A 16,083-nucleotide genomic window follows, 5' to 3' on the forward strand; every position below is an offset into this window, starting at 1 on the left:
CAAGCCCATAGGGAAATTCGTCTTGCAGCTCAAAAACCGCAAAACCCTTTCGTCTAGCGAGTTTTTCGTCTTGCGAGGCATTCGTCTTGCGGGGCACCACTGTAAGTGCTCTTTGTTACTGAGCATAGATTGGGGGCTGGCTCCCCCGTACCCAAAACAACGCTTTAGCAGTGACTCCATATTGTATGTAAACATATAAAAACATGAGAAGAGCCTCTGGATCAGGCCATGGCCTATCTAGTCCAGCATCCTGTTCTTACACTGGCCTACCAGATGCCTGTGGGAAACCAGAATGTAAACACAGACACGTGACAACAGCAATCACACATCTGCAGCACGGAGGAATGAAATTCCCAATAGCAAACAGAACCTGAACACTAGAGTACTTCCCCCTCCTGTGATTTCCAGCAGCTCATACCTGAAAGCTTTACTGCCTTCAACAGTGGAGGCAGAGCTTAGACATCATGGCTAGAAGCCTTCGATAGCTGTCTCCTCCATGAATTTGCCTAATTCTCCTTTAAAGCTATCTAGGTTGGCGGCTATCTCTGCTTCCCTTGGGAGAGACTTCCATAGTTTAACTATGTGTTGCTGTTAGGGGAAAATCTAGGTGTGAGGCTGCTCAGTCACCCAGCTCGTCGGGCAGAGCCCGCGGGTCCCTACGGAATAAAGGAAGGAGTCCAGCCAACCGGAGCAAATAGCTGTAGACCAAAGTTTATTGCGCAATAGGTTCAAAGAGCAAATTTGAACCCCGAGGATGGGGTGACAAAGACTTTTAAAACTTTCCCACCATATCCCAGAATACAGTTCGTACAGCATCATTGCTACATCACTGACATGTCACAAAAGGGGAGGGGTTAACCTTGGCAAACATGCCCAGACAAGTCCTTGGTACAAGATTAGCATAAGCAGACATGGCAGGGCAAGACTCAGATATAAGATTAGCATAGACAAATATGTCTTAAGTACCCACCACCCAAAAGTACAATAGAAGTTGCTTTGCATGTCTGGAGCCTGAGGCGAGTCAGGTGATGAGATTTGGCTTCCTTTGGCTAACAATGAGCCCAGCAATTGTCACCTCTGGGAACTTCCTGGAGTCCTTTTTCAAGGGGAAAATAGCTTTGGGATGGAGAAAACTGGGAAAGGAGATGATTTTATATTATTTTTAAAGCTAGGTAACTTCCCTGAGCTGTCAAGTTGAAAGGATACATTCAGTCATAATATTTGTAATATTTAACTTTAAAGATGTCCCCCCCCCCCGGTAATTTCTGTAACATTTGCTTAAAGAAGCTTTCCAACGTTCAACTTCATTGGATGTCCGCAAGTTCTGGTATAATGAGAGAGGGAGAAAAACTGTTTTCTACCCACTTCCTTAATACCATGCACCATTTTATAAACTTATTGTACTTTACTGAGACTCAAGTAATGCTACTGTTATACCTATATTATGTTTTGTATTATAGGATGACTGTGATCTTGTTTGTTCATAAAACGTGATTTGAAAAAAGGATTAAGAATAATAAAGGTAATATGTTCAATGAACTCATCTTTTTAGTGCTCTTGGAGGATCCTCTGCCCTTCACATCCCTGCTTTTCCAGGTGGAGGCTGCCTCATTGATTACGTACCCCAAGTATGTCAACTCCTAACCAACAAGGTAAATTGTTGTAAAATTACTTTTATCCTATTGAGATGTTTTATAAAGATGTTACCATTATGAAGGCTGGAACCCTGAAGAGCCTTTATGAACCCTTTATGAAATGTTAGCATAACCTAAGTCTCTGTGATCTGATAGGGCTTCAGGCCCAAGCTTTTTGAGTCCGTCTGTACATGCTACATGGCAAAGTGCTTTTCAAATTGGTAGATATGACATTTGGAGGTGAGGAAGTACCGTATTTTTCGCCCTATAGGACGCACTTTTCCCCCTCCAAAAATGAAGGGGAAATCTGGGTGCGTCCTATGGGGCGAATGCAGGCTTTCGCTGAAGCCTGGAGAGCGAGAGGGGTCGGTGCGCACCGACCCCTCTCGCTCTCCAGGCTTCAGGAAGCTCTGCGCAACCCTCGGGAGACCGGCTCCGAGGGTTGCGCAGAGCTGCCTGCAGTCCCCGGCTCAGCACAGCTCTGCGCGGCCATCGGGAGGGGGGCGCTAAGTCCCGCCCCACTCCGGATGGCGGCGCAGAGCCGCCTGCAGTCCCAGGATCAGCGCACTTCTCCCCATCGCCAGCCCCACAAGCTCGGGGGACAGCGGGGAGGCAGAGCGTGCCTTCCCACTGTTCCCCGACCTGGTTCTTCCAGCCCCGCATCTTTATTTCCCCCCAAAAAAACTAGGTGCATCCTATGGGCCGGAGCGTCCTATGGGGCGCAAAATACGGTATACTTCCCTGGGGGGGGGGAGTTAAAATCTGATTGTGTGTTCCTGAGTTCTTCAGCAGACCTAAAGTTTCACATCCCAGTCAGAGTATATTAGTTTCTGACTAGATGGCAGCATACTTAGGCAAGACAAACTATTCTGCTAGTTCCTTCCAAGAACAGTCTTGGAATCTGATGGATTAAAAAAAAATCTTTAAAAAACAATGCTGATAAGGAAGGTGTCAGGCTGTACAACAAATGCCAGTGCCCAACAAAAGTATTTAAACAAGCTTTTCACAACCTGTTTTCCAGATGGTTTGGCCTCCAGCTCTTATCAGCCGTGTTCTGGCTGGGATGGATAAGAGTTGTAGTTACAAATATCTGAAGTGCACCGGGTGGGGAAGCTTATAAGGAGATGCATCTTTCTAGAGTCATACATGCTGATTACCACTGTAAAATTTGGCTGCTTTGTCTCTTAAAGGAAATGCTGTTCTCCTTTGGGATTTTTCTCTGCGAGCACATCCAAAAGGCGTGAACTGTTGCCTTTTGCTGCTGTTATATGTTGTAGTGCTTTAACAATGTGAAAAGATAGCAATCATGCATATGAGATGAATATACTTGAAGTTTCATGTAGGCCAGGATCCAAAGAGTTCTAAAATGCATGTGTTGATTGGCTGATGATTTTACCTTCTAGTGCCAGAAGCGGCTTAGTCATGCTGGCCACATGACCCGGAAACTGTACGCCAGCTCCCTCGGCCAATAAAGCAAGATGAACGCCGCAACCCCAGAGTCGGTCACGACTGGACCTAATGGTCAGGGGTCCCTTTACCTTTACCTTTACCTAATGAAATACCTGTCTGGTGGTTCTCCCAGTCTTCAGTGGTAGTTTGGGGGGGGGGGAATGCTCCAGATGGAACAGCAGAAAAGTCTTTGCATAGCATTCTGAATCTCAGCCTCAGTAGCTTTTGAGACAACTTGTGGTCAGAGCTTTCAGCAATCTGGCTATCAAATATTCCAGATTTGTCCTTTATTCCAATTTAAACTTTCCTTCTAAAGGAAGCCTATAAATTATGACTTTATGAAGCGTTCTTTCAAAATGCATTTCTATAATTATGCAGAAATCTATCTTTAGAGTTGTTTTTGTTGTGGCTCTCTATTGAAGTTAGTTGGTGTTTTTTGTGTGTGTGTGTGTGTGTGTGTGTGTGTTTTACTTTTCAAGTGCACAAGCCTGTTTTTAAACTTTTTTTCAAGCTTGCTTAAACTAGATTAGCTGTTTTTTTCCTTTTCCCAGAGTAACATTTTAGATCCCACATAAAGCCTTCAAAACAAGCATTTGTTCATGAACTGAAATACATCCAATTTTATAAATAGAATTATTTTATTTTGAGAGGGTGTAACATGGCTCTTAGCACTGATTGTATCATGGTTATTTCAAGTAATTTAGCACAGCTGTTTGCCAGCCAAGGTAATCCAGTATTAACGCAGCCAACATAAACAACGTGTATACTTTATTTTATTTTTTTACTGTAAGAATGCAGCTATAGAAAGTTGCTGTTATAAGATATTAATGGAGAATTGTTTGAGTGTTGTGCACAGGCACAACATAGCTACAATACTTTTATAATTTCACATTTTGTCATATACTTTCATATTATACTGGCATTGCAGTTGACATTTTCTAAACTTAGGGATTAAATGTTGGCACAGTAAATCTGAAGAATATGAAATAAATGTAAAATTGCCTTTTTTGCATAACAAAGCAGCCTGGAAATCTAAGGGTACTGCTTTTAGGTATAGATACTCTTTAGTATCTAGTATACAGGTTTTTAAATACATGACATTCCAGAGACGTAACATGCCACTGTTATTGCAAAAACAGCAGAGTCACATAGCACGTTCAGGATGAGTAAATCTGTTAGGTTTTAAGGTGCCAAAAACATTAGGTAACTCTTATGTGAGTCTAATCTTACCTATCCTTATTGCTAATATGAATATTAAAATGATATTCTTGAATCCCATTCTGTTAAACTCTGTATTAATATAGAACTCTTATATATACAGTGGTACCTCAGGTTACAGACGCTTCAGGTTACAGACTCCGCTAACCCAGAAATAGTACCTCGGGTTAAGAACTTTGCTTCAGGATGAGAACAGAAATCGTGCGGCGGTGGCGCAGCGGGAGGCCTCATTAGCTAAAGTTGTGCCTCAGGTTAAGAACAGTTTCAGGTTAAGAACAGACCTTCAAAACGAATTAAATTCTTAACCCGAGGTACCACTGTACCATACTTTTCCGTGTATAAGACTAGGGTTTTTTTAGTTTAAAATACGGTTACAAATCTGGAGGCGTCTTATACACGGATAGCGCATATGCCCATTTTCTCAATTTGGGGTCCCCCAAAATAGGGGGCGTCTTATACACGAAAAAATATGGTATATACTGCTTCTTGGCCCAAAGTCCCCCAAAGCATTGAACAGCTCATTAATAAGAAAGATAAAGTAGAAGTACAATAAATATAATTAATTAAATCTATCATCAAAACAATATAAGATATCAAAATCACAGTATACCCGGAAGTGGCTTATCATGTCACTGTCAGCTTCCCCAAGGATGGTAGTCAACCTAGCACTGTGTCACTTAACCCAGTCACCACCTTTCATTATCCCCATTTCTCTACATCACTGAACAAACAGCAGCTCATTCTTACTTTATCAACCCACTTGCTGATTCCCCACCAATCTGCCATACTGCAGAATCCAGACAACTACAGGAGATGTAAAAAGAAAGAAAGAAAGAAAGAAAGAAAGAAAGAAAGAAAGAAAGAAAAGAAAAACTTGTAATACCACTAACCAGCCACACCGGATATGCATCCATAACTTTGTAAGCTATTCCTTCCAGTAGCACCTTAAAGACCAACTAAGTTAGTTCTTGGTATGAGCTTTCGTGTGCATGCACACGAAAGCTCATACCAAGAACTAACTTAGTTGGTCTTTAAGGTGCTACTGGAAGGAATTTTTTTATTTTGACTATGGCAGACCAACACGGCTACCTATTTGTAAGCTATGTTATTAATAGGAAATCAGCACATTTTCCTAGAAAAATGCCCTAAGATGAACAGTTTGTACCATTATTTAGCTTCACTGTGTCTTTACTGGTTTCTTCCTTTCTTTTTTATTCAAGGTACAATATGTTATTCAGGGTTACCATAAGAGAAGAGAGTATATTGCGGCATTTCTTAGTCATTTTGGAACGTAAGTATTTCTACGTCCTTTTTTAAAAAGTGAACAGAACCATATTAAAATGTTTTTTTATTGTCTAGCTCGCTACCAGATCCTAGCAGTTGTAAGTCAGAAGTGTGCGCCTGCTCCCAGTTTTCACTTACCCTAATTTTACAATGTATGTTGAGAATCGTAGCCCTGGTTAATACCTCTTAGGACATTTTTCTTCTCACCATCTGCTGTGGTGGGTCGGGGGACTCTCTGGACCAGTGAGCGTAGTTGCACATGGGGCTGCAACAGGAAGGGATGGTCTATGAAATCACCTTTCCACAGCCCACCATTTTGCTGGCAGGAGCCTCCTTTGGTTTGAAAGTTTTTCCTTAAACAAAAGAATCCCTTCCATTTGTGACAAAGCTGCATAGGATCAAAGCCAACATCACTGCTGTTGAAGGTGAGATCAATGGCAGCAGCCACCTGCGGGGGCAAAAGTTTTAAGTCCTCTCTCTCTTCCCATCACAATTCAATTCACCATGGTAAGTTCTGTCAGGCTGATCTGCACTTTGGATAGGGCATGACCAGCGCCTTGGAATGTCATTCCTGATTGAATTTGCTTGACACCTACTTTGTCGAGTTTTGCACAAAAATTAAAAATAGGTTGCATCCAATGATGACTTTGCGCCATCACTTGTGCAAAGTGAGGCACTTGTTTTTCATTGATCCCCGCCTTCTTCCTACCTACCCTCCATAATATATCCCTTACAGTTCCCAGAAAGTCCCCCAGCCCTCAGGAGCAAGCTTGTAAAGCAGTGTTTCCCAAACCTGGGTTCCCAGTTGTTGTTGGACTACAACTCCCATCATCCCTAGCTAGCAGGACCAGGGATGATGGGAGTTGTAGTCCAACAACAGTTGGGGACCCAAGTTTGAGAAACACTGATTTAAAGGAACACTTGGGGTGATGACAGTAAGTTGGGTGGCTTGTTGAAAATTGGCTGCCCCACTTCACACAAGCAGATGTGTTTTCATCTAACACATGGCTTCATTAGGTGCAGCACAATATTTTTATGCAAACAGCCTTTCAAGTTTTAATTCAGCCACCTCTCTTAATGACTTTAATTGCTGCTTCTTATGATTTTTTTTTATTCTGCATGTTGTTGTTTTTTAAAAAATGTATGTTTATTCTTCAGTGTATTATTCCACACACAAACACCCAATTCTTTTTGTTAAGGAGCTCTGGGTACTTACTGGTGGACTTCTATCAATATAGAATGTTATAATAACCCCCTATGCATGCAGCTGCCATAACTGTAGATGCAAAATGTGAGAGGGAATTCTCTAAGACCAGTGTAGAGCCAGGGACCTGGAAAAAGCTGCTGGATGGGGGGTACTGATGGTCCTATTGGGAGTAACTGTTTGATACTGTTAGTTCCTGGCCAAAAGAGGGTGGAACTGCATTATATCCTTGCAATAAGCCCATGCCTGTAGATGTGTATTCGAAGGAAGAGATGGCTCCCTACAGTCTGACTTGTGCTCATATTCGAATCTATTTTTATGCTTCAATATTTATAGTTAAAACTATGCTTTTTTATAGTGGCGTGGTAGAATACGATGCGGAGGGTTTCACAAAACTCACCTTGTTACTGATGTGGAAAGATTTCTGCTTCCTGGTTCACAGTGAGTAGCTGTTTGCCTTGGGCACAGATGTCTAGCCTCTTAAAGATAAAAAACATTCAAAAGGGTAAAAACCAATTACAAGAACAGTTTAAAGGTTTGGGCTATTTTTACTCTATGTTTATGCATTTTTGATATGGCCCTCACACTTGCAAAATCCCACCTGCAGTCTGAAAAAAGGAGGGGAAATGTTTTATGCAGATTAGGAACATTCATTTGTCTGTGTGCACATTTAAACTGTCACATGCAACAGAAAGTCACTTAAAAGTCATAGGCAGAAAAATTAGATTGTACCACTCTGACAGCCCATCAGTTAGTAGAAGGCCAACAAGTGATACTTATGGCTGAAATAGCCCAGGATAGAGCATGAGACTGATGCTCAGGATTGCAGGTTTGAGCTCCATGTGGGCAAAAGATTCCAGCATTGTAGGGGGTTGGACTCTCTTCCAACTCAACAGTTCTATGATTCTATGATTCATTGGAGTTTGTCCACTCACCTCAGTGAGTACGCTAACAGAGACCCAGCGCAGAGGTGTAGAAAGGGATCAATACAGTAGGACCATGCATATGTGTATCTGAGATCCAAGCCTTTATCAATTTAGTCACCTGTTGTAATGAGAAGGGCAAGTATTTTATGCAAGCAGCTTTGTTTTCTTGCAGCAGTTGTCCTACCTCTTCACCTGCCTGCTTCCCATCCTCTTTTCTCACACTGCTGCTTCCTTTATTCTTTGGTGGCCCCAGCAACACCACTCCCAAGTTGGCTCTGAGGGTGCTCCATCTTCCCCTGGCTGCCATGCATCTTTTGCAATGATTTTCTGTGAAGTTGCAGCTTAACCTGAGACACCATTTTTTAAATCTCTCCAGCATTTTATTTTCCTCAATTTAAAACAGAATTTTGTCCTATGGCAAGGTAAGGTTAAAAGACATGTAAGGACAGATTGCTGATATCCTTTATTCTCCATAGTTGAGAGTCATTTTGAATCCCCTTGTACTCTTAGCAATCACTCCATCATTTGGCAAAATTTCTTATGTTAATTGTGTACAGTGCATGTGGTAAACTTTACTGAGATTACACTTTCACCAAGCAGTGTCCACAAGATCTCAATTAAGAAGCCATTATCGTACATTTAGGATTATTGTTTCCCCATTTTGAATCATTTTTCCTTTATCTGCATTGAATTTCATTTTCCTTTTTGTTGGGATCTTCCTGATTCTTTACACAACTTGGTGGATTTTTTGTTCTTTTCATTGAGTTCCCCACATGAAGCACGTCTTTATCCCCTCTGTGATTCTTCTACTTAACATATGACCCTAATTCCATGTCTTACAGGTGTTGCATTTCATTCTACAGAAATTTACATTACTTTGATAAAGTGTGATTCAATTCAGGCATAACCACAAACTACATCACGTGAATCACATCACCAAGTGGCAGCCTTGGTCTTGCATTCTCCATCTTCCTCTTTACTTGTGGGAGATTAAAAGCTTGCGTTTCTAGTTTGCTATTTTGTACAAAGGAAGTAAACTATGATTTGCACAGACCATAGTTCTTTTCATCTGGATAAAATGGCAAACCAAGACTTGCCACTGCACTGCTTGTTTGATTTGATTTAGGTTGTTTGATTTGATTTGAGCTTCTGTTTTTGCACGGAGCAGTTTTGAAGGATTGTTTGGGCTAATTCATTTTCCTCAAGCCACATGGTTGGTTGGTTCATGGTTTTTGGTTGATTATTTTTTATTTTTAAGAAAACTATAGATTGTAATTTAAGCTTACTTAAAATTCAAATATTTGAAGTCAGAAAGAATGTGGAATATGTTCTTGTTAAATTTTAAATTGCCATGCTTCACAAAGTCAATTCAGTCTTCAGTAACCAAAGGTTTTCACTGTAAAATAATTTTTCGAGCTTCCATTTTAATTAATTTTAAAGCTCTTGAGAAAGATTATTACAATTGAATAGCTTGTCACTATCAATTAATCCTACAGCCTTAGAGCTCACACAGCAACTTACACATGCAAGTTGTTGCATCACTAGCTTTGATGAATAACCCAGGGCAAACCATTCCATGTATTAAAAGATAGTGCAAAGAAACCACTCATACATGAAATGATACCAACATTTGTGGAGAAAAACATTGAATTTATCGATTTTTTGTTTATGGAAGATACAAAATGTATGTACAGGCAATGACCAATTTATACGCTTCCAATTGACGGTTCACTGTGCATGCATGTGACCGGAAGATAACCTAGAAGGCAGCCTCCACGCAAATCGGGGGCTGCCTGTAATGGATTGTTTCCAGATAAGTCATACTCAGAGTAGACCTACTAAAATCAAGTTAGTTGGGACCAACTTAAAACCATTGATTTCAGTGGGTCAATTCTTAGTTTGGCTTAGTCAGATATAGCCCAATGGACATGATTGTGATCCACCTCTGTGTTCTTTTAAGGCAAAACTGAACTTTTCCTCTGAGCTTCCCAGGTTTTAAGAAATCTCTTGTCAACCAAAACATAGTTTTCCAGGGAAACATTTCAGTTTTCAAATCTGAAATTATTTATATTAAAATGTTGTTGTTCTTTAGTCGTTTGGTCGTGTCCGACTCTTCGTGACCCCATGGACCAGGCACTTCTCTCTTCCACTGTCTCCTGCAGTTTGGTCAGACTCATGTTTGTAGCTTCGAGAACACTGTCCAACCATCTCGTCCTGTGTCGTCCCCTTCTCCTTGTGCCCTCAATCTTTCCCAGCATCAGGGTCTTTTCCAGGGAGTCTTCTCTTCTCATGAGGTGGCCAAAGTATTGGAGCCTCAGCTTCACGATCTGACCTTCCAGTGAGCACTCAGGGCTAATTTCCTTAAGAATTGATGCGTTTGATCTTCTTGCAGTCCATGGGACTCTCAAGAGTCTCCTCCAGCACCATAATTCAAAAGCATCAATTCTTTGGCGATCAGCCTTCTTTATGGTCCAGCTCTCACTTCCATACATCACTACAGGGAAAACCATGGCTTTAACGATATGGACCTTTGTTGGCAAGGTGATGTCTCTGCTTTTTAAGACTATTAAAATAGTTTGTGTGTAAATGTGTGCATAGTGTCTATTTAAAAGAAAGAATTTCAAAGTGAGGGTGGGGAATGAGTGGAGCAAGTGAAATCTGCTAAGAGTCTGGCAAGTCTTTAAAATGTGGGTAGAGCATGTAATTGTCAGATCAAAAAGAAGATAGGGAGGCATTGATTCTGCTATTTAGATTCTGTGAACAAAGAGGTGTTTTCACTACTCTATCATTTTTAATTTATGTTTAAAATTAAAAAGATTGAGTCGGGTATGTTAAAGAACCTAATTTTTTTGGCTGTACAGTACTCAAGTTCTGTTACATTTAGTGGTGGATATTTTAATGAATGGGTTTGACTTTTGTTCCTGAAGACTGAAAATATGCCCTTGTGTATAGAGTTCTTTGGAGGTTTTGTCAGATTTCAGAATGTTAATTTTAGTTCAGCTATTGGTGAGCTGAACCTTTTTAATAGCTCTACCAAAAAGTTACGATATGAACACTGCTACTTTTTAATGACAGCACCCCTCAAAGAACAGTTTCTTTGACTGCGAATTACTTAAGTGGTTGCTATCAGCCTGTTGAATAAAAGGAAACTGCAGATAGCTTACAATAAACAATTAAGCCTTTTTATTATGATATTTTGTTGAAATATTTTATCTTGATGATATATTGAAGGCAAAGATTCTTGTAAAGATGGGCACAAACATCAACATTTCTGTAATTAGTATTGTGATGGACACGTAACGTTTTTTATATTGCTATTGCTTCATCTGCTCTCAAATGAAAATGGAAAGCACTTTAACAAATGGATTGAATGACAATTATTTTCACAGTAGCTTCCTTCATGCCACACAACTAGGGGGGCGAGCGAAAATGGCACTTAGGCACATTTGTTCAGAAGCTGTAACTATTGCCTGAGTTCCTTAGACACAAATATGAATGTATTATTTTAGGTTTCCTCTGAAAAGCAAATTAATACTGCATTTGGTAGGTCAATTACTTGGAAGAAGAGTAAGTTTACATCCAGACTGGAGTTGTCCCCAGAGAAAAGAGTCTTAGCAACATAGGAACCTAGAAATCTGACTTATTCTGACTTAGACTATATAGGTCTATGTAGCTTAGCATTATCTACACTGACGATAACAGAGGCTTTCCAGGGCTTCAGGCAGGAGCCAATCTTACCTGGAGATGCCTGGGATGAACCTGGGACCTTCTTGCATGACTGGCCCAGTGTTCGAGTCCAGTGTTCGAGTCCAGTATCTTACTTAGAAACTTTGCTCAAGTGTTGGAATCCTGGGAAATCATGATGAGTAAATGCTCTGAGAGGTGAGGAAAGTGCTATCTAATATTGTTGGGCATTTCCAGTGAACTGCTTCCACTAGTGCACAGACTTTTGGTGCACCACCTAAAATCTTTGGGGGTTTTCCCAACCCTCCGGAACACAGTTGGGGAGGCTGTAAGGGGAGAAAGATAGGAAAAGTTCCATTAAACAAGCAGAAATTCTTGTGTTAGCAGAAGCAGTTAGCAGCCTATTACTCAAAGTGTTGCCCAAATACTTGGTTGGATTTTGTGTTGTAAAAGAAATAAGGTTGTGCAGTATGATAGTATAGTGAATCATATTCTGATTTTCTTTATTTATGAAAGGAGCCTTCTGAACTACGTAACTGTTGCAAGAGACATAGGGGGAAGACTTGTCAGTCTCAAATGGCAAAGCAGCAGAAAGCAGTAAATGGCTCTATGGCTTCTGCTGTAGTGCTATTTTTTCATTGTCATTGCCTCCTCCGTTCTTGTCCTCCAAAATCCAAACTATGTGTACTCACTGCAGTTTAAGCAACAGTGTGTTGTCTGGAACATTTGTCTTCCCTATCTCACTCTTTCCCCAACTGAGACATCTTTGGACTGCTTCAGACACCCAGTGTCTTAAGCCCGCAATGCCAGTAACTGCCTAAAATATTCCAGAAGCCTTCCTTTTCTCGCTTCCTTGCATTTTATTTTATTTTAAAATGTTTAAAATGTTCTGAGGTGACCTACAACAGAACTACAGACCGAAGGAAGGAAGGAAGGAAGGAAGGAAGGAAGGAAGGAAGGAAGGAAGGAAGTCTTGGAACTGTTAAGTATCTATCTCTGTTTTGTCATTTGAGTCTGGCCGTCTACGGACTGTCCTGATATAATGGGCTTCTGCGGTAAATTTTAAATTACTTCCCTATTGCCAGCTCCACAGCCAAACTACAGCAGTCTTCCACACCTGGATTTGAAGGCAATAAGCCTCCATCCTCCTTGTTCCTTAGCAGGCTTCTCAGTACTCATCTACCATCCCACGATTGTAGTTCCACCAACAATAGAACAGTCCTGTTTCATCACCGAGAGACACTGTGTTCTGTGAAAAGATGAAAAATACAAACTTTCATAACTGGTGCTGTGTGTCCTTTTGGGCTTCAATGTGGGTTTGTAAATGGCTCGTGTTGGCATAATTAATACTCTGTAGTGAAATACGTATTTGTGCCAGTGTAATCACTGTTAGGAGGGGTTGCTATAGCAACTCATGCAGCAGAAACAAAGCTAAGAACTGGGAACTAGGAGAAAGGCCTTGAGAACTAAAGGAAGATAAAGTAGAAGCCATTACGACTAGGCCTGTATCTCATACTCAGTAAACTTCCAAGGTCCTTATTAGAGGATAAAGTGGATTGTTCCTTTTAGTGCACTCTCGGGTGTCTTGTTCAGGCTAGTTACTGAGACTGTTGTGTAGTAGTAAAGAATTTTCTACTGTGGCTACATTTCAGAGTAAGTTTTTTCTTGCTTGCTTGCTGATAGTCCTGTGCCATATTTACTCAGAAGTAAGTTCCACGATGTTCGGTGGGGTTTGAATATTCAGAGCAACACAGGGTTTAGCCAACTCTGCATTAGCCATCTCAAAATAAGTGAAGAAATACTTTAAATTTATTCAAATACTACTTAAACCAGCTTGGCTGTCAGTCCTGGAAGACCTGCTCCCTGCCTTGCAGGCCCTTTTCCACCTGGCCTGCGAGGGAGGGGCCCTGACTGACTCCAGCTACAAAAGCTGAGGTGGCTGAACAGGCTCTTGGGCTTGGAGCATTGTTTAGGGATTTTTGTTGCTGTTGTTGATATTAGCTTTCTGCATCTTTATTTTTAGATTTTATAATATATGTGGAAGTTATTAATTTGGTTGTGTACTTTTTATGTGTTTAATTATGGCTTATGGCTGCTTTTGTGGTGTCTGTAATGTCATTTTTTCTTGTTGTAAGTCGCCTTGAGCATGGGTTTAACTGTGGAAAGGCGACATACAAATAAAATGATGTACAGTCATACCTTGGGTTGCGAACGCTGTGGGTTGCATGTTTTCAGGTTGCGGACTGCGCTAAACCCAGAAGTACCGGAACGGGTTACTTCTGGGTTTTGGCGCTCGCACATGCGTAGAAGTGTGTCATGTGCGTGCGCAGATGCAGCATTGCGGGTTGCGAACGCTGCGGGTTGCAAATGTGCCTCTCACACGGATCACATTCGCAACCCGAGGTTCCACTGTATGTATGTAAGACATATATAAAATATGGGAAGCAAGCTTTTGAGTCACACTGAAAGCTGCTTCCAGAAACATCTCTGAAGCAGTATTAAATTTAATACTGTTAAGGTTACGGTAAATGACTAAACAAAGCATGGAGAAGCTCTGCACTGACACATGCAGTGTACTAGATCAGTACTTGATGAGGTGGGACCCACCTCAAACCCCAACCTACAACCTGGAACCTTTTTCTGAGAGTCCATGCAGTGGGGTAGAGTGGAGCTCAGCACTAAAGAGGTGGAGCTGATCTTCCCCACAAAGCAAAAATGGCAGTGGCTGTATAACCTCTGGTCCCTATCTTATCTGTGGGGGGGGGGGGAAGCCTCCTGACAATTTAATGTGTATTCTTCCCATCCCCCCAAAAAGTGAGTTTGCGTTGCTGCTTATTTATCCTAATTCAGGGTCAGCTTGGGCAGAATGGGTTGATTTCCTCCCTCTCCCAGCAATCTGCAAAAATCACTTCTTATCTGTCCTCTGAGGAACAGCATATATCTAGGCAAGTATAGAACAAATAGTTCCTGGGGGTGGCTGCTGCTCATGGGGGGGGGAAATTACTTTAGGCAGTGAGTGCTTAGAGTTTCTGCCAGCTGCCTGCAACTCTGATGTGTCCAAACTCTACAAAAACAAGAAAGTGAGCAGCAGCTTGGTCAGGCTTGGAGGGAACAGAATTATACTCCATGTTCCCTGCTTGGGCTGGTCTGTCTCCATGTGGAGAGGCAGGGCCCCTGCCTACCTGGAGCTCAAGCATGCCTATATCTCAATACAGTGTATTCCTACCATTGTAGCTTCTTGCAAAGAAAGGTCAACCTGGGGATCCATTTCAGTGCTATCAATTTGGAGTGAGGGTTTTGTGATGATGAATTTCCAGTGCTCATGTGCCCACTGGGTATGCATCAGCATTCACATGACCTAAAAGTCTAAATTGATCTTGATATTTAATACAAAAGTCCAAATTGATTGGCATATTTGGACTTTTGTATTTGACATTGCATGTGTCCAGTTCTGAGTGCCACAATTTAAAAAAGGATGCTGATCAGCTGGAGCGTGTGCAGAGAAAGGCAACCAAGATCATCAAGGGTCTGGAAACCAAGCCTTTGTCAGGAAAAAGCAGCAATGCGAGAGCGAGCTGCAGGTGTCTGGAATGCAAAACAGGATGTTGATGTTTGGGACTGTACCATGGGAACGAAGGGGCAGTCTATACACTGTTCTGAGCACCGGATATTAGCTCAGAGTGTCATCTGACCTGTACTGGAAGTACAGGGGTGGAGTTAACCTCTCTACTGTTGGAGACTGGAGAGTGCAGACGTGTTTCTCTGTACTGCTGCAATGACAGAAATAAAGACATGTAAATAGATTTCTGTCTGTCTCTTTCCCCTCCCTGGGGAAGCAGGGAGGAGGGGAGGAGTGGTGTGTGTCCCTCTCACGCAGACGGGGAGGTCAACAAGGATCTCAAGCCGAGTGCCGGGAAAGTGGCCAGTTACCTCTGATAAAGGCTAGAGAATCCGACAGCCTTATGAGGAATGGTTGAAGGAGCTGGGTATGTTTTACCTGGAAAAGAGGAGACTGGGAAGAGATATGATAGTCATGTTTAGATATCTTAAGGGCTGTCACATGGAAGAGGGAGTATGCTTGTTTTCTCCTGCTCTGGAGGGTAGGACCTGAAAGAAAGGAGACTCCAACTTAACACCAGGAAGAACTTTCTGACCGTAAGACCTGTACAACACTGTCTCCCTCAGGAGAGTGTGGCCTCTCCTTTCTTAGAGGTTTTTCAGCAGAGGTTGGGTGACCATCTGTCATGGAAGCTTTAATTGAGATTCCTGCATCGCAGGGGGTTGGACTAGATAGCCCTTGGGGTCCCTTCCAATTTTCTGATTCTATGATGGGGGGGAGTTACCGAGCAATAGATCATCTTTCTTAATGTCAAGATGCACAGTGAATGAGTTTCCTTTGCTAGCTTTTTGTTCTGCATACAGAAAAATGAGGTACAGAAATTGTTGAAACCTTAATTAGAATAGGAAATACAGGAGCAGGTAAAGCACAACATACAGCTGTTAATTATATCTAAATACACTAGATTCAGCTTCATCTTTGTCAGTGTTCATTTAAAAATATTAACATGTTTCTTCTGTCAATAACATGTGAGCCCTGAAGTACTGGCCAAATTCCAATCCAGGTAATTATATTTGGCTGACCTATATTCCCCAGTTAGCCTTAATGGAATGTTGTTCCTGATTC

General features: G+C 41.6%; 1 protein-coding gene across 1 annotated transcript in view; it reads left to right on the plus strand.

Annotated features, from left to right (window-relative positions):
• Positions 1-16,083, plus strand: part of BABAM2 (BRISC and BRCA1 A complex member 2) — a 134,848-nt gene that overhangs the window by 84,673 nt on the left and 34,092 nt on the right. Inside the window, exons 8-10 of the mRNA XM_083497233.1 lie at positions 1,553-1,652; positions 5,522-5,592; positions 7,148-7,230. Of these exons, the coding sequence (XP_083353359.1) occupies positions 1,553-1,652; positions 5,522-5,592; positions 7,148-7,230 (254 nt within the window). The remainder of the gene's footprint in view (positions 1-1,552; positions 1,653-5,521; positions 5,593-7,147; positions 7,231-16,083) is intronic.

The sequence above is a fragment of the Podarcis liolepis genome (genome assembly GCF_965112155.1).
Source record: "Podarcis liolepis genome assembly, chromosome: 3".
In the NCBI taxonomy this organism is placed as follows: domain Eukaryota; kingdom Metazoa; phylum Chordata; class Lepidosauria; order Squamata; family Lacertidae; genus Podarcis; species Podarcis liolepis.